Source organism: Ornithorhynchus anatinus, chromosome 4 (assembly GCF_004115215.2).
Source record: "Ornithorhynchus anatinus isolate Pmale09 chromosome 4, mOrnAna1.pri.v4, whole genome shotgun sequence".
In the NCBI taxonomy this organism is placed as follows: Eukaryota; Metazoa; Chordata; class Mammalia; order Monotremata; family Ornithorhynchidae; genus Ornithorhynchus; species Ornithorhynchus anatinus.
The window spans coordinates 964,031-983,222 of record NC_041731.1 but is presented as its reverse complement, the minus strand read 5'-3'; the positions used below and the strand labels follow the sequence as shown (position 1 = coordinate 983,222).

General features: G+C 50.3%; 1 protein-coding gene across 2 annotated transcripts in view; it reads right to left on the bottom strand.

Annotated features, from left to right (window-relative positions):
• The window catches only part of FAM135B (family with sequence similarity 135 member B), a 55,914-nt gene that overhangs the window by 30,007 nt on the left and 6,715 nt on the right, over positions 1-19,192 (bottom strand). For both annotated transcript variants that reach the window (XM_029063646.2, XM_039911671.1), the window contains exons 2-4: positions 10,211-10,306; positions 3,723-3,802; positions 1,568-1,707 (exon numbers count right to left, since the gene is read on the bottom strand). In XM_029063646.2, coding sequence (XP_028919479.1) covers positions 1,568-1,707; positions 3,723-3,802; positions 10,211-10,287 — 297 coding nt within the window. In that variant the 5' untranslated portion in view covers positions 10,288-10,306. The remainder of the gene's footprint in view (positions 1-1,567; positions 1,708-3,722; positions 3,803-10,210; positions 10,307-19,192) is intronic.

Genomic DNA, 19,192 nt, shown 5'->3' with positions numbered 1-19,192 from the left:
GCAAACACACACACACAAACACACACACTGTTGATCTAGCAGACAATGGCCTGATCCAGTGTGGTAAGGTGATGTCCTTATGATCAAAGTCTCCTTTAAAGATGCTTTTTCCAATTTTCCCCACTGTCACTGGCAGCCCCCAGCTAAAACCAACTGTGCCCTCTTGCCTGCTGCTGCTGCTGCCTGTTCCCATGCATGATGCAGCCAGCCAAGTGCAGAAAAATCTCCTGCCGCTAGTTGTTTTTCAGGTAAAAGTGATCAAATAACACCCCACACACACACTCCCCGCCCCCACCCAGACGCCTCCACCAGCTCTAGGCCTGAACTTTCTCCAGCTGCTGCTGAGAGTGCTCCAACATCTTCAGGGGAAGAGAACGAGGAGGAAGGGTTGATCTTAAATACAAAAGGAACCACTGCAGCCCACCAGAAGTCCTAAAGCTGAGGGATTCACCCTGTGCACACATGGGGAGCCAGGAGGGACAGGGGAGCCTGGGGTGTCCCAGCCATTCAGGTGGCCCAAGCTTCCCAAACCAATACATTCCATGTTGCTGATGGTTCAAGACCATTGCCATTTCCATCATGCCCTATGTATAAGGGAATTCCAGAGTTTCTATCCTCTAGAAATCCAACACTTCAGTAATCCAGTGTTCCTACTAATGGCGACAGGGGAGAGGGGAGGAGAGAGGAGAGAGGCCAGCACACTGATGTTACTCCACAAAAGTCAACATGCCCAACGAAGAACAGGTTATGGGTAAGCCCAGGCCGGAGAAAGATCAAGTAGAGGAGGGTTTGTTTAAGGAGTCCACTCCCCCAGGTCATCAGTAGGACTCCCTCATCCCCCTAGGCCATCAGTAGGACCCCAGCCCCAACTCCTAGGGCTGCCCCAGCCTCTCACAGTCCTAAACGCTGTGAGCCCAGGGGCCTGGAGGCTGGGAGCAAAGATCCTGTGCAAATTCTGAGCCCAGCTGGAGGGACCACCTAATGGAAGAAAGGTCGCTGCTGGACAGTGGCGTGGTCCAGGCCCCGGCTGCTCACTCCCAGCAGCCAAACTAGGAATGGATCCTCTAAGGAAGAGTCAAGTGGGAGCATCCTACATGCCACGTCATGAACAAACTCCCCACCCAGTTTCTCCAAGAATCCCGGTGCCCCCAGCAGAGACAGAGCCTGGGACTGGTGGGCCTGTTGGTCAGATCAGGTTATGGTACCTCTGAAGTTCTAGCTTTTGGGGTGACCAGGATCTGAGAGGGCCCAGGGGCGAACAGTGGGCTTCCCCCAGTGAGGCAGCATAAGTCCTATCCAGGTTGAATCTCTGGGTCCACCCTCACCATGCTCAACTTAGAGAGCAGAGGCAGTTGTGAGCAGAGGACACAGGCTCTCCAGGCATTGAGGAAATAAAGTCACCTGTGTTAGGTCAGAACAAGGCTTGAGAGGGAGGTTGCCCCTCCCCCTACAAAATATCTCCTTCAGGTTGGCCTGGCCACTGTTTGGGCCTGACTTAGGGGTGCATGCAGGCTCCTCGGTAAGAGGTTGCCCAGGTGGTCCAGCCCTCCACTCCTGGAAGACTCACCCTCTCTCCATCCAAAAGCAGGTGGGCTCGGAAGTGCATTGTCTCATTGACCGCAATCTCTTCGTTCCGGTACAGGATTTGAAAGATCCTGCTGTGCACACTGCTCTCGTGGACAGAGGCAGAGCTCGGCCCAGAGTCCTCTGCAAAACAAGAGCAGCATCGAGCTGGGACTGAAGTTCATGGACGCCCCAGCTGTGGCAGGCCGGGATCACTGGTCCCCACACAGTACACTCGTCTCCAGGCCCCCCATACCAGGGAAGTGTGGCCCCTCCTCTGGATATTCACTTCACTGGGACACGCCCCCCCCCCAAAGTAGCCTCATTCTCCCCTAGAAAGGCTCTTAATGTATTTCATAGTTTATAACAGAAGCCCACGATCACCACCCTGCGAGGGTCAGAGTCATAGTCCATTTTCCGGGGGATTCTGATTCCACAGTGGCCTCCCAGTTCTTCCAAGCCCCCTGCCCAGGGTTGGGTCCTTGGAGCTCAGTATTTGCTACCTTGCCTCTTATAAAATGAAATTTCACTGTGTTGCTTCTTCCTGACATTTCCTCCTGTCTGGATGTGGTCTTGTCCCCCATCAATACTGGGAGCATCATCACAGGGCAACGAGAACCACTGACCTCATCTTCCCATCGAGAGGAGCCCGGCAGAAATGAGGTCACCCACTAGTCCTAGGGCACTTGGCGAGCCTGAGCTGAACATGAGCCTCCCCAGGGGCCCAGCACCAATTCCTGATGTCCCAGAAAAGCTTGAGAAACCACCGTTCCTCTCGAGGGGCCAGGTGGGAATGTTCCCACATTTGCTCACTGCAATCTCCTGATTCCGGTCATGGATGCATTCAGGATCACAGGTAACCTAGCACCAGGTTCCTCTTTTGCTCCTTCTCATTTGCTCCCTGGCCCACAGCCAGTATCAATAACACTGATTCTCCTCCCAGGAGAAACAGGGAGCAATCCTCTCCTACCCCATTATCCCCTCCGGCCTGGAAGTGGTGTGGGTCAGGACAGTGGGGACTTCCTCCAGCGTGAACCCCCTCTGCTCGGACCCATCTCAAACTCCAAGAAGTTCAGTTTCCCTGCAGTGATAAATGCAAGGAAAAATACTAAGTCTATTCTTTGAATCCTGGATCACCTTTGAGCAATCGTTTCCTGCCCCAAAGCTCTGAAGACTCAGCCCAGATCATTACTCTTTCTCCCAGTCCCCTAGAAGTGTTGGGGAAGCAAATGAAAAATAGGGGATCCAAGGGAAGTCACTTGCCCAAGGCCAGAGCCCATAACTGGAAATGTTGAAGTCTAAACTCATTCTCCCCACCCTCCCCAGCACCTATGTACCACTGATTGATCAATGGAGTAGATTGTGGGTCCCTTGGGAGATGAGGGATGTACCCATGATTTTATTCTGTTATGAAAAAGGAGTTATAGGTGGTACTAATAAGATTGCAGAGAAGTGACAGCTGGTCTGGTAGGCTGCTAACTATATGCAACACTGGTATTTCAGGTGGTTTTATGTTCTAAAGTTTCTCATTTGTTCAGATTCCAAAGTGCCTTCAGCATCATTTGGATATTGTAAGTTTAAGTGGCATCATAGGATCTGAAACAAATAGTTAAGGCTAAACTGTAGTCTGGCTTGAATTCCAAGCATGTCTTTCTGTCAATGCAAATCCACCAAAATGTCTTCCCAACCAAGGCAGGGAATCAGAGCATTTACCTGTTATCAGGGTGGGGGCCTTGGGATTCCTTTATCTCAATCTCTCCCTTTGACTTTTCCAATCAGTTTAACCTAGAATTCTTTCTGAAACATCCCTAAGATCCCATGAGGATGAAAAGAAAGATGTATTTCCAGCTGGAAAAGTTCTACTAGGATTCTTCTCTGTGGCTACACTGGGCACCTTGCAGAGACACCCAGTCTGGGGAACACCTCCCTTCCCTCCCCACCCTGCCCTAACCAGCGTCCTGACTCAGGACAGGTAGGATCAGATAATATGATCCCAGAGGCGGCACCTAGCCAACCCCGCTGCAGATATCCACCCTCCACCATCCATATGTCCTTCTGAATGGGGCCAGTCATGTCCAAAACGTGGAACGTCCATGGATATTTCATTCAATCATTCAATCATATTTATTGAGTGCATACTGCGTGCAGAGCTTTCTCACCTGTCTTTCCCCCGACAGAGGCCACCAGCCTGTGCGGAATCCTGGCCGGGAGTTTCAGGGACACACGCACTTGGTAATAGCTAGGGAGAGAGAGAAGAGGCCCAGAAACAGAGACACAGAGGCAGAGAAGGGGGAGAGGCTGGTAAAGTTCAGTCATTCATTCAGTCAGTCATATTTATTGAGCGCTTATTGTGTGTAGAGCACTGTACTGAGCTCTTGGAAAGTACAATTCAGCAATAAAGAGAGATAATCCCTGCTCACAACACGCTTACAGTCTAGAAGGGGGGAGGCAGACATCAAAACAAGTAAACAAGTATCAATAGCATCAATATAAATGGAATTATAGATATATATATATACATCAAAACAAGTAAACAGGCATTAATGTAAATGGAATTATAGATATATACACAAATCCTGTGGGGCAGGGGGGTGGGTGGTGCAGCAAAGGGAGAGAGTCAGGGTGATGGGGAGGGGAGGGGGAACTGAGGAAAAGGGGGTCTTAGTCTGGGAAGGCCTCTTGGAGGAGGTGACCCTTCAGTAGGGTTTTGGAGGGGGGAAGGGTGATTGTTCGGCAGATTTGAGGAGGGAGGGCATTCCAGGCCAGAGGTGGGATATGGGCCAGGGGTCAACAGCGGGACAGGTGAGAAGGAGGCAGAGTGAGAAGGTTAGCACCAGATGAGCGGAGTGTGGGGGCTGGGATGTAGAAGGAGAGAAGGGAGTTGAGGTAGGAGGGGGCAAAGTGATGGAGAGCTCTGAAGCCAATAGTGAGAAGTTTCTGCATGGAGATTTTTGAGGAGGGGGGCAATGCATGGCCAGAAAGTTTCTGTAGAAAGATAATCCAGGCAGCAGAATGGAGTATGGATTGAAGTGGTTCTCCCCCTGCTTCTAGTGTTCTGAAACTTGGACAACAGGTGAAGGAGCTGTTAGTTTCGAACAATGAAACCTCAACTCCAGTCACCTTCCTACAAGCCTTGACCTCCAAGGGAACTCTGGAGAGAGAGTGAGCCCGTAGAACTCCCAGGAGGATTGAATCCTACAGAGTCACAAGACAGAGTTTCTCTCACAGAGCCCCAAAGAGGGAGCTGACCCCACAGGAACCTCAGGCCACCCTGACCCTCCATCATGCCATCAACAAGTGGATTCACCCCCAACAAACCCAGCTCACTCAGACAAGGGTACAGCATAGTTTTGTGCTCACCAGAACAGGATGTCTCAGCTGTAAGGTCACTGACCCTCTCTCACTGGTGTGGCCCAGAGAGTGGTGCAAGCACTAACTGGGCTCGGGAGACCCATCAAGCCCCCACAGCCTCCCCTGCAGTCTCTGAGGACTCCCAGGCCACTGCCACAGTCTGCCTAGCCCCTCTGGCACAGTTCAAGTGCTAACCACATTGGGCATCTGGGAACCACCTCTCTAACTGGGCCCTTGCAAAGATCAGCAGCAGCCACTCTCGTGGGCTAAGCTGAAGTCCCTGGAGTTTTCAGGGTGAGTGACGGGTCAATCAAAATCAGAAACAGAACCCAGAGCTGAGCTCAGACCATAATGGCCGCTTCCGGGAAATCTCAGGGTGGTCGGGGGGGTGGTGGTCTCAGAGCATTGAACATGACAACCAGAACTGCAGCACATCAGCTAAGCTGGCCCCAGGAGTCCCTCCCCGTCCATTAACTACCACACTTGGTGGCCACTGGATGGAGGGGCCCCTCTCTGCCGCCTCGAGCCTGCGATGCCCACGCACTGAGTCACCAGCCCAGAACCTTACCACCCCCCAACCCTACTATCACCGACTGCCCACGCCAGCCACTGACTCAGTGGCCCCGGGGAACAGAGAGGTTCAATCGCTGCACCTTACTCTGTGTCTGACACATTCTGGGGCCCCGCAGGAAGCCAGGAGACTGCTGCCTTGCAGGGAAGGGGTGAGGCTTGGCAAACTGACAGGATCGGGGAGCCCAGGAAGTGCCTCCAATGGATAATCCTGGACTGGTCTCTCTGGACCTCTCAAGGCAGCCTGGCCCAAGTCCAACTGGGCTGGAGGCCCTGGCTCAAGGCCTCCTGCTGTTGGAAAGCCGAGACTCTGAGCACCGGAGCATGGGGATGGGCTCTTTGTGGAGAGAGCCAAAGAGCCCCAAAGAAGGTCTTAAAAGAAATACTGAGACATCATGAACCAAAATAATCCTCTGCACAAAGGGGAGGTGAAAGGAAGAGGGTCTTTGATTCAGAAAACTCTTTATCTCCTCTTGTGGCCTTAGGAGCTGGTAAGGGTGTCCTGGACATACTTGTGTGGGGAGAGCCAGGCGGAGAGCAGGAGAGCAATGAGCCCAGGGAGAAGAGAGACAGAGGACCAGCGGGAATGGAGGGGCAGGAGTGGGACCAGGGTGGCTATGGGGATGGAGAGACAAGGGAAGGAATCAAGGAATAGGGCAGGGGAGGAGGGCAGGGGCCAAGTGAGGACAGAGGGACCGTGGAGGGGACAGAAGGGCAGTGGGGATGGAGGAGCAGAGACGAGGATAGGGGAATGGTGGGGAAGGAGGGTCGGGGGGAGTGGTCTCATTCCTGTACATGGAAATCCAGCAATGTAACGGACAAGCAGCCAATGAGAAACCTCTAGTTCCATGTACACCAGTTTTTAAGGTCAGGTAACGAGGGGTGCAACTCTGAAAGGAAGAGCAGGGCACACTGCCTTCCCCAGTCTTCTCCGTTCCACCTCTCTCCATCACAAACCACCTAGTACTGGATGACAGGGAGTCTTGGGGTGGAAATTAACTAACCTGTTCTCATATTCTGTATTGCTCAGAAATGAAATAATCCTCTCCTGACAGAGATCAATGAATTGATTTGTCTAGCTCTATCAGAAACAATCCCCTTTGGCTTCTCTTCAACAATTTTGGAAATCACTCTGATGGATTTTGATACTTGAGAGGAACAAGAAAGTGTTTCATGGCCACCTGTTGGTAGGTGTGAGGGCAGCGAGGAGGAGAAAGAGAAGGAAGCGTCAGTAAGGAGAAGACTGTGCACTTCAAAACGGGTTGGGTGGGAGAGTTTGGTGGTTGATGGGAAGCTTTGGAGTCCAGAGATCAGATGGGTTCAGACTGCTTGGCTCTGGATTACCAGGTCTGATCATAAGAGACCAGCAAGGTTGCATGGTGGAGGTTGGACTGCTCACAAGGAATCTAGAAGACGTTTGGTCCAGCTGATCTGATCAACCTCATTGCCAGTCAACATTTGGAAACTAAATTAGAATAGGAAAAGCATAAACTGAAAAAGCACTTCCATATTTCTACTGTCTTTTGTGTCAAAGACCTTATTTTAAATTCACAGCATCCTTGTGAATTAGGAAGAGGAAGAAGTTTCGTGTCCACTTTACAGATTGTAAAACACTCAGAAAGTGTGAGTGATTTGTCTGAGGTCACGCAGCAGACCAGTGGCAAAGCTGAGCCTACAAAACTCTTCCACTGACATCCAGTGCTGGGTTGTGATACGTCACAATCAGCATTTATCCATGTTTTGGTGTTCTAATGACTGAAATAGCCCACTTCCTTGTTTTCTCTGAAGCTTGTCTCATAGCTTGCAATTTTGTGTCGCACAGACCACCAACAGTGGGCAAACTGTGGGACTGCCAGGGAATTAGCTCCCAGCACTGCTTAGAATGTCACGTTCCACGCGCCTGGGTTTTAAATACCGTGAGGAAGACCGGGCTGTTTTCAGGCACTATTTCCCACGGGGACACTTCCCAGCAGCCTGGAAATGGCACTGGAATCGTGTTGGCATTTTATCTCTGCCAACGGGGAAGCCGCTTGCTGGCCGGGGGCAGGGTTTGTTCTCACAGCACCCGAGGTGTGACCCGATTCTCTCAGAGAGAGTAACTCTTTCATTGAGCCCTGCTGTGGGCTTAGGGGGCAGAGTTTAGCGCCGGGAGCCAAGAGAGCTGGGTTCCACTCCCGGCTCTGCCTGGACTGGGCTAATGTGAGCAAAAACCATATAAGCATTTTACAGAGTGCTGCACTCCTGCCCACCTACTTGCTCGTTGTGCTCGATACCCAGCTGGGAACCTGATGGGCAGCGATGGAGGAGTGAGAGAGGCTCTGCTCCAGCCATTAGTCCTAGAATCAACTCCTCCACGCAGGGTTCTGGTCCTGAAGTCTCAGGTCTGACATTCAACCATCATTGCTGACAGGAGACTAGCATCATCTTTCTGAACATGCTTGAGAGAGTTTGATAAGATTATTTGCTCATCTCTCCTGCTAGGCTCTAAGCTCCTTGAGGGTAGGGAACATGTCATCTAATGCTACTGTCCTCTCCCAAGCGTTCAGTTCACTATCGCGCTCTCACAAGGGCTCAGTACAGAGCTCTGCACTGTAGGTGCGTTATCAATACTACTAATCATCTCCTCATTTTGGGCCGGACATTATACAGATGAGAAAACTGAGGCCCAAATGGATTAAATGACTTGCCCAAGGTCACCCACAAGGCCAAGGGCTGAACCAGGATTAGAAATCTCTTCCCAGTAGGCCACAGTGCACCTGTGGGTTCAGCAAATCCCAAAGTGGATGAGATGAGTGGGTGGGGAGAGATGAGGAGAGGGCATCAAGGAGAGGAAGGGAGTGGGAAGTTCCATCTGGAAAAGCCCAGGTCCTCCATCTCCTATCACAATGCATGACTCCTGCCTGGTCCACTCTCTGATTTGGACAAATAGAAAAGTTTCTCTTTTTTCAATCCCATCAAAGCCAAACGACCAAATTCACAAGGAGAGCAAAGTGACTGGGGATGGAACACTCTGATCATTAACAAGGGAATGCTAGTCTCCCTCCAGCTGACCACCGGAATTGGGAGGGCGGGGAGAGTGGAGCAGGGGGCTGGTAAAACTGAAAAGTGGAGCAGAGGCATCCGTAGACCGGTGAGTCTGCTCCATGCAGATCCCAGAGTTAAATGGGGCCACCTTAATCCGTTGCCATGGGAATGACTGGCTACCTGTGTTCCGCTGCCCTGAGACTGGAGAACTTGGTATGTGGGGAGGGGCTGGGAGAGGAGGGTGGGGGAGAAACAGGGGGGTTCTCCCCAGTTTTTCAGTCAATTTAAAGTGACCTCGTGGGACTCTCCTTGTCACAGTTTCCCTGCCAGGGGACAATGAAACCACTTAGAAGCAACTAGAAATCTACAGAAACCAGAGAAAACTGAACCCCTCACCGACTGGGGAGAACAGAATGTCCCCTCGGCAATGAACGGGAAGTGCTGTAGCCAATCCTCTTGCCAACAAAATGAGGGTGATGCAGGGACAGCAGTGTTCCAGGCAGCTGCCCCTGCTCAAATCCCAGTGTATTATCATATCGTCATCATCACTGGAATTGACTGAGTGCCTTCTGGGTGCAAAAAGCTAAACAGAGTGCTGTACTGAGTGCCTACTAGGTACAAAGTAGTGGAAAGTAGAATAGGGTTTGTAGACACAATCCCTGCCCAAAAGGAGCATGTAGTCTGGTGGGGGAGGCAAACATTGAAATGATTTTCAGCCAGGATGAGGCAGAAAGTAGGATACAGTCTTGAGTTAGTGCCTGTGAAGCAGGGGCCCAGTCCCTTTAGCTGATTCTGAACTTCATAAACTCCTAAATTCATAAATCGCTACTGACATAAGCTCTAAGGCATCTCTAGAAAGTCCCTGTCCCTGCCTTGGAAGACCTAGGAAAGTATTTACACCTCCTGCCTCCACCCCCACCACAGGCAGCCCAGACCACCTAAAAAAACGACAGGAAACATACACTGCCTCCCCTGCCATTCAGACATTCAGACAACAAGGATTGTTTGGTGCTGAGGCTGTGTGCACCCACGCCAGGGCTCAAAGGAAGTTGTTGGGTTGATGTGACTTGACCGAAGGGAGTAAATCAAGGCGAGTGTCAGCACTCAGTCCCCGCCTGCACTGAAGTGGCTGTGGGTAGTGCCATGACTCATAGACTTTACCTCCAGGACCCCGCTCCTTCCCCGCTTAGGATATGGCACCTTGAAGTTGTTGAAGGAGGCTCCAGCTATCTCTGCTCCTGGGGCCACTAGAGACCTCTCCAGGGACCCAGCGGCATAGAGAGGGTGTTCTTGGAAGAAGATAATGCATTTTGTCATCCAGAACCCTCAGACCTGGACAGTGGGTCAATGCTTAGAGAAGACCCTGGGGTCAGGGTCTCACACTTTCCAGCTGCCAACACAAACTCTCACCTTTACTGCTTGGCATTTACAAAACAGGGTATCAAGATCATAAGAGCCCGCTCAGTCAGACTAACTGCCCAGCCAGCCCTGCGCTGTCTCTACCGCTGACAGTAAAGCCTTCTGGGAACCATGAGGTATTTGCTCACGTGCACCTCATTCCTCATGGTCAGAGACCAGTGAATTTCCCCCGGGCTCCCTCAGGCCTGAGTTAAAGGGGACACGGGCTCCATGCTTCTTCCAGCATGCTCCTCCACCTCACTTGGGAAATGAAGCTTGACAGAGAAGGGAAATCAGCACTCACCCTCTCTGGAAGAGATCCACGTTGTGGAATTTGTGCAGCTCTACCGAAAACTCAACAGTTCCCTGCACTTCAGACATGATCTTTTCCAGTCATCACCTGAAAAATAACATTGGGGTTAAAGGTCAGGGTGGTGGGGCAGCCAAACTCTCTGGCAGCCTAGCGGGGAAACGGGGAGGGAGAGAGAAAGAGAGACAGTATGTGCCCCAGAGAAGAGCAAGCATCCCCAGCTCCAGGGACTCTTCCCAGGGAGAGACAGATGTGGGGCAAGTGGATGACACTCGGGGCTTCCACTCCTTGTCCAAGCGGTTCAAGGTGTCACCGTTTTCTGCCACGTCTCCCAAGTGGAAACCACTAAATAGAGGGTTGAATGATTCATAACTAATCAAGGTAATGGAAATGGAGCATTGTGACTTCAGCCTTAGAATCAGCTGCTTTGATAATGGAATCAGACATCACGGGCTAATTAGATTGAAAAAGAAGGGGCATGAGCTGTTGTTAGGAAAATTCCCATCCTCCTCCCTACAGGAAGCTCTTATCAGAGACCTGGCTTCTAGTCCCTGCTCTGCCAGGAGGGAACGTGTCTACCAAGTCCATTATATTGTACTCTCCCAAGTGCTTAGTACAGTGCCCTGCAATCAGTCATTGATATCTACTGAGCACTTACTATGTGCAGAGCACTGTATTGAGTGCTTGGGAAAGTACAATATAACAGAGTTATTAGAAGTGTTCCCGGCCCACAATGAGCTTACAGTCTAGACTGAAAGTGCTCAATAAATACAACTGATTGATTGATTGAAGGGGGCCTGCTGGGTGATTACTGGAAGACTACTGTGTGCTGAGCACCATCCTGAGCACTTGAAAGAGTACAGTAGAGCTAGCAAACACAATCCCTGCCCTCTCCAGGACTTACAACCTAACCACCTGAGGTATTCCACGAGGTGGACAGGCCCCGCAGGAATCTTGAAAAATATCTGGGGAAAGTGGAAGGCAAAGACCATAACAGCGACCGTGGTAATCTCCTGATGGGTCATAGGGCAACAGACCAAAATTGTCCCCATGCTGAGGTCATTTGACCTATCAGTCGGCCTGCCACATAAAACGTTTTTTCCATGGTATTGTTAAGCACTTACTATGTCCAGGCACTGTACTAAGCGCTGGAGAAGTTGCAAGTTAATCAGGTTGGACCCAGCCCATTTTCTACCTGGGGTTCAAAGCTGTAATCGCCATTTTACAGATGAAGTAACTGAGGCACAGGGAAGTTGTGACATGCCCAAGGCCACATAGCTGTCGAGTGGCAGAGCTGAAATTATTAGCCAAGTCCCTCTGGCTCCCTACCCATGCTCTATCCATTAGGCCAAGCTGCTTCTCTAAAAAAAAAAAAATCTCTGTTCACTTCGCTGCCCTCCTAGCTCTGGCAGAAACACAACGGGCAGGGAAGTGAAAGTGCGAGTCCCACAGCACAAGCCACAAGTGCTATTTTTTTAAGGAATTTATTCAGCACTTTTATGGTGATGATGATGATGATGATGATGATGATGATGATGGTATTTGTTAAATTCTTACTATGTGCCAAGCATTCTTCTAAGCTCTGGGGTAGATACAGAGTCATCAGGTTGTCCCACATGGGGCTGACAGTTTTAATCTCCATTTTATAGATGAGGTAACTGAGGCATAGAAGTTGAGTAACTTGCCTAAAGTCACACAGTCAAGTGCTGTTCTACCCCTGTTCTCTGGGTTAGATACAACTTTATCAGGGTGGTCACAGTCCCTGTCCCACACTGGCTTCACAGTTTAAGTAGGAGGGAGTAGGATTTAATCCCAATTTTACAGCTGAGAAAATCAAGGTACAGAGAAGTTAAGTGACTTGCCCAAGGTCACCCAGCAAACAATTGGCCGAGCCGGATTAGGTCCCAGGTCTTCTGACTCCTAGGTCTGTGAACTTTACACTAGACCAACACAAGAATCAAGTCCTTCAGCAAGCTTTACAGATACCATTCTCTTGGATGGCAGAGGAAGAGGAAATTAGGCAAGGTTCTCCCGAGCAGTGGAGGAAGAGAAAACATGGTGAGTCTCTCCCAGGTGAAGCAGCCAGAGTCTCCCAAGCAGTCAGTCTCACTGTGATTGGGTAGCACCATCACAGCCGTGCTTGGGGGATGGTGGTCATGCTACAGCCTTCTCCCCTGCTGAGCACTCAGAGAGTTGATCAGAGGACTCATCTCCAGCCCAGATGTGGTGGTGAGCGAGCATTAGAAGGAACATGCTGATCCCCACAGCTGCTAAGCCTTGTGATGGCAGCCCGGAGGGACGGGGCCTCTCCTGGAAAGTGCATCCGATTGCGGGCAGACTATGTGACCGACAGCGAGTGCGACTCCATCTGTCTGCCTGCTGTGCCGGCACCCCATAGGAATGATAATAAGCATATTGTGGTATTCGCTATGCGCTTACTAAGTGCCAAGCACTGTCCTAAGCCCTGGGGTTTAGTTGCAATATAAGGAGATTGGACACAGTCTCTGTCCCTCACAGGATTCACAGTCTAATGCGGGGACAGGAGAACAGGTCTTAAATCCCCATTTTGCAGTTGAGGAAGCTGAGGCATAGAGAAGTTAAGAAGTCAAGGTCCAAGGCCCCAGGTCAAATAGCAGGCAAGTGGTGGAGCCAGGAAGGACAGGTGACGATAAGGTTGGAGGCCTGCACGTCTCCAGAGCCAAGAAGAACAAGTCCTGGAGTAGACCAAGTCCCCAAGGCATCGACACAGGAGACCCAGAGGTGGATCAGTAATGATAGCAACATCTGGTCGGCTCTCATCATTGAAGTCTGGGGTACCAAGGACAGAGAAGAGCCTTGTCTTAGTGAGCAAAATAAATCAGAATGTGGACTGTCCTGGCGGGGTAACAATCAACAGAGAGAGAGAGAATGAAAGAGAGAGAGATCGGAGAAAATTCATGATACAGCAGCGGAAATGAGGGCGAGCAAGCGATGATTGATTCAGGAGGAAAGATTAAAGGAGCGAAGCAGGAATAACTTGGGGAGGTGATGATTAAAACCCATAAAAAGCTTTCACATATTTGAAGGTAGAAATGCCAAGGAGGAAGAGGGATGACTTAATGTGGAATGAAGGTGGGAGGGAAGGGGGGAGAAGGAGAAAATGGGGAAAATGGAATTAAATTAAAAAGGGAAATATTTCAGCCGAGTATTGAAATAATGTTTTTCGTGCGAGAATGATCAGATTGTACAGTAGTCTGTTCACAGATCTCCAAACTAGAAATAGCATCACCCTTCAAAACGGAGGACTCAGTTAATTATTTCCTAGCAGACACGGGTAGAGGGCTGACCTTCATCCTTGAAGAAGACACCACTGATGTAGTGCGTGAGAATCCAAAGAGGCCAGTGCAGGACCCACAGACCCAGCCACAATGTGTGTGTGCACACACCTTCATAAGATTGTCCCTTATGATGTTGTCATGATTCTTGTTTGCAGCACCTGGCCCTGTCTCAACCTCCTTGTCTCTTTCATTCATTCAATAGTATTTATTGAGCGCTTACTATGTGCAGAGCACTGTACTAAGTGCTTGGAATGAACAAGTCGGCAACAGATAGAGACAGTCCCTGCCGTTTGACGGGCTTACAGTCTAATCGGGGGAGACAGACAGACAAGAACAATGGCAATAAATAGAGTCAAGGGGAAGAACAACTAGCAAAAACAGAGTGCAGAGTCTCTTGATCCTCATGGAGCTCTCGATCAAGATGAGCAGCTCCTTTCTGGTCCACAGTGAACCACGTTGGCCGCCTGATGGCCTCGGTCCTAACTGCTGCTGTTGCCGCTGCTGATTCCCCCTACCTTCAGCCTCTTTCACAGCTCTTGGCTCCAGGGCTGTGCTCAGGAAGCCGGAGCTGATCCAGGGTTGGCCCAGGGGAGGGAGGACAGGTGGTCTGGCTGCAGCGGCCAGAGAAGGGAGGACCAGGGAGGAGGTCAGCAGGATATGGGAGGACTGCAGAGACTGCCCTCTCCCAGATGCCCCCCTCTGCCAGCAGCACCATGGGGTTCATGCCCCTCTTCTTCAACTTTATTCACATTATTGTCTGTCTCTACCTCTAAACTGTAAGCTCATTGTGGGTAGGGAACGTGACTGCTAATTCTGTTGTATTGTGCAGCGCTTAGTACAATGCCCTGCACTCAGTAAATGTTCAAAAAGTACAACTGATCTTCTCCTCTTCCTCCTCTTCTCTCCCCATCAGAGAAGAGGGGGCTGGGCTGATTACATTACCTCAAAGAGAAAGAAATTGTGTTCCTTCAGCTTCACCCACAGCGCGGAGAGAGTCACTGCTCTGACTCACAGGAGAAGACCGATCGTGGCAACTTTTTCTCCTGTATCATCAAACGCCCAAATGTCACACTAATTGTGAATAATCTTAGAGTTGAAAAAGTTCCATCTTCGGTGGAGAAGAGTCACTTTGCCAAAGCTTTGTCTTTGTTCCAATTTTTCTATGAGGTGTTCCCAATGGGAGCCCGGTTAACACTGGGATACCTCAGCTGAGTTTTCCTCCAGATTGAAAATTCCTTGGGGGGCCGGGGGAGGGTGTTGGGGGAGTGTGTGTGTGTGTGTGTGTGTGTGTGTGTGTGTGTGTGTTTTGCTTCTGGCACACTACAGTGTCCAGGATTTAGCACTGAATAAATACCACTGTGGATTGACTGATCCTTGGCAAAAGCACTCAGGCAATGCCATGGTCTCTCCTTCAGAAAGACAGTGTCCTCAAACAATCTCCACCGCAAGAAAGACTATGGGAGGGTGGTTTCTGTGGACGGGAGGAGGCCAAAACGATTGGGGGATTTAATCTCAGATAATCTCACTCATCTCTATGGCAACCCAAGCTCTAATCTCCCTGCCCCAGTGCCCCCTCACTTACAAACCTCACTTCCATAGACTCATCAGCCTCACAAAACATCAATGCCGGGGAAATATCAAAGCGTGCCTGAACCTCAGTAGCACCAAATTCCACCTCACCGGGGATAGAGACAACATGATCAGAAGTGCTGAGAACGTGGCTTTTCAGAATTTATCAGCTTTGCTCTCCCTCTGATGCTGTCACCCCTTCTGTGCCTGGTCTGGGACCCTTGAAAAGAGAAACCTCCGCTCTTCTCCTCTTTGATTCATCATAATGCCCGACTGGTTTCTGGCTAAGAGGCCTGAAGAGGCTTTATCTGAACAAGCGAAAACCAGTTCGTGGCTCAGGAGAAAATTTCCACACACACGTAGCAACAGGCAAAATGGCAGCAGAGCCCGGCTTGCAAGGCTCAAGCGGAGGGGAGGGTTGGCAGTTCTCCAGAGCGGCTGTAGTCGCAGGGCTAATTCCATTCTGATTTATTCTGATATTGCATCCTGACATATTCGTTCCGCTCCCTAGCTGATCCCTGCTCTTCCTCCCGCTCCTGCTATTTGTAAATATTTGGTCTGTCTGTCTCCAACATTAAATTGTGAACTCCTTGTTGGCTGGGAGCCTGTGTCTTGCTCCCAAGCACTTAGTATAACACTAAGGCAGATGCCCAGTACAGTGCTGTGCACACAGTAGACACCCAGTGCAGCACTCTGCACACAGTGGGTGACCGGTTCAATTCTCTACACAAAGAAAGCACCTTCTACAGCACTCTGCACACTCTAGGCAAAGAGAAAAAGGAACATAAACCTTCCTCCCCACAACTGACTCACACAGCTGTTGAACTTGCCCCGGCACTTAGTTCTCAGTAGGCTATCCAGGGCCAGGCAGATTAGAGCATGGAGAGGCCCAGAACTCTCAATCTCAGCCCATGGGGGTGAAGTCACTGCCTGCTACCTTGCAGAGCTCCAGCAGCAGACTCAAGTGTGAGTATCAGTCCCCTCTCCCCTGCAGATCACGGGGAGACAGTGTAGTCTAGAGGAAAGAGCACAGTACTGAGAGTCTTGAGACTTGGGTTCTATTCCCAACTCTGCCACTGGCCTGATGGGGGCTGTGACCAATCTGTTCGTACTGTAGCTATCCCGGGTTTCGCACAGTGCTTGATGTGTGATAGGTGTTTAATAAATACTACTATGATTCTGATTAGGTGTCGTATGTGAACAGGAAGTACAGCCCTACCAAGGTTCCCCATAAGGGCATCTCATCATTCACTTTTTAACCTTGAGGGGGAAGTATTGGTGGCTGAAGCCAGGCTGCCCCTGAGTTGACATCCATTGAGCTCACTCTCTGCTCACCAGTCACCCCACAGCCAGGCCAAGCCTGGTCCTCACATCTCTCAAGTCTCTTATCTCTCACCTCTCCAACTCTCTCTCCTCCCCTATGCCTATCAGAAATGATCCCCACCCACTTTGCTGCTTCCTCATTTCCATGGCAGTGGGGGCCCTGTGGACGCTTAGGGAAGGAGGGCAGGAGGGGTGAGGAGCCACGCAGTGCTCTGAGCAGCCTAAATCCTGACCCAGGCTCAGGCCTTCATGTTTCTGAGGGACTCTATTGAATTTGATGAGGGAGGCGCTGAGGGAAATGAGGAGACTTTACCCATTCTTAACTTGGGCAGCAAATCAGTTTCATCTCAGCAAAAAAATCTCTTAAAGCCACAAAATAATAGTGCTTGATTGAGACTCGATCCGCTACTGAGTCCAGCTTTTGCTCGGTAGAGATATCACGGAGATTTTGCCAAGAGTGGAGGAAAACCGAGAGAGAGTAATCATCATGATGATGATGGTATTTGTTTAGCGTGTACTATGTGTCAAGCACTCTTCTAAGTGCTGGGGTAGATACAAGGTAATGAGGTTGTCCCACGTGGGGTTCACTGTCTTAATCCCCATTTTACAGATGAGGTAACTCAGGCCCAGAGAAGTTAAGTGATTTGCCCAAAGTCATACAGCTGATAAATGGCAGAACCGGGATTAGAACACACGACCTCTGACTCCCAAGCCCAGGCTCTTTCCACTAAGCCAAACTTCTTCTTCCTCATTCAGCCAGTCAACAGTGTGTACTGAATCCTCACCTGAGGGCCAGGCGCGGCCCCCACCCCTTGAGGAAGTCCACCAGCAGCATACATTCTCCGGTCTTCAAGTCTAATAATGATGGCATTTCTTAAGCACTTACTATGTGCCCAACGCTGTGCTGAGCTGAGCTATAGATTCAAGATAATCAGATCAGATGGGGTCCCTGTCTTACATGGGGCTCACAGTCCAAGACAGGTATTTAATTCCCATTTTATAGATGAAGAAACTGAGACACAGAGCAATCAAGTGATTTGCTCAAGATCACACAGCAGGGAAGTGTCAAAGCTGGGATGAGAACTCAGGTCTCTTAGCTCCCAGGCCTGTGTTCAGTCTATCAGGCCATCCTCCCTCTCAGTTTATGTCAGGTTTTAGAAGGGAGACAGTCTCTGATCATTCTCCATCCTCGACAGACTCCTGCTGAAGTAGGTGAGACCTGAGTTGGACAGAAGAAAGAGGGAAGCAGCATGGCCTAGTGGATAGGGCACAGACCTGGGAGTCAGAAGGACCTGGGTTCTAATCCTGGCTCCACCACTTGTGTGCGTGTGACCTTGGGCAAATCACTTAACTTCTCTGTGCCTCAGTTACCTCATCTGTAAAACATGAATTAAGTCTGTGAATCCCATGTGGGACATGGACTGTGTCCAACCGGATTAGTTTGTTTCTACCCTACCCCTTAGAACAGTGCCTGGTACACAGTAAGTGTTTACTAAATACCATTAAAAAAAGATTCACTTGGGCAGTGTGGGCAGTCCAGGAGAGGGGCTCAAGAGGGCACCTACGCTCTGCTCCCTGACCAGGTTGAGACAACTCCTGCCATCCTCTGTTGGGGATGATGCAGAGGCAGGGGACTGGGCCAGATGATTTCTCAAGGTTGTCTGGCCCAGCATTCTGCAGAGTGCAGAAAGAAAGAGGGACCAGAAGAAGCAACAGTCTATATTAGAGCAGAGCAGCTTCTGAATTAGGTGAACAGGGAGAGGGGACGCTGTGGACTCTGGGAAGTGAAGTCTGCATGAAGGGACCCCGGCAGGGGTAATCCAGATCTGAGTCCACAGCCGTGACTGGACAGATCGTCACAGCCTATAGCAGCCCAACCTAGGAGTCTCTTAGGTGGTGCCGCCATGACTAGTAGCTAAACCCCACCTTGGCCAGTCAACGCTTCTTTCTCCAGCCTCCATTGTCTGCCTTGGAGTGTCCCCTCTCACACCTCTGCAGAAGTAGACAGGGTGGACAAGAGTGGACGCAAGAAGCCAGCAGAAACAAGGGTGGGTTAGAAACCCGCTTCCCAAAGCCAAAGGGGGAAAAGGAGCAGGGCGGCCCTGAAGGGGAAGGTAAGAGAAGGATTTCAGTCCATCAGGGCTTCCGGTCCACTTGGCCCTATCCTGCCTATTCCCTTGTGATTCTGGCTTCAGGAGGGGCGTGGCCCCTGGCCAGGGGGAAATGACCAGAAATGACCAGGAGTCTTTCCCAAAGCTATTGGCTATGAGCCTCCCCACCTTACCACCCCATATAGCTCCTCCTTGTACCAGACACCAGGGACATTAGGATGTTCGTTGGGCACTCATTGTCATTCTGGTACTGCACCATTACATCATTCTTCCTTTTTCGTACTGAAAGTCTCATAGATCATGATAACTCTGCACCCTGTCTCCAGGAAGACCCCAAGAGGTGACTTGTAAAAAGAGACTCGATTCCAGGGCGAACATGCATGAGCGAGGGAGGGAGTCAGAGAGACAAAGAAACAGAGACACTCACACTATGGTGCAAATGAACATAAAAATGTGTCCTAATGCAGGATTAGTTTCTCTACAGACAGATACAAGGCAAAAACCCATTTCTCCAAGAAATACCTTGGTAAAATACAAATCACTAACCTATGTAGGAATCGGGCCTCAGCCCTCCTAATATCCCAGCTTCTCCAGGCAGTCTTCCCCAGTGGACTCCCAATGCCCCGCTGCCAACGGTAGCATGTTCACACATTTGT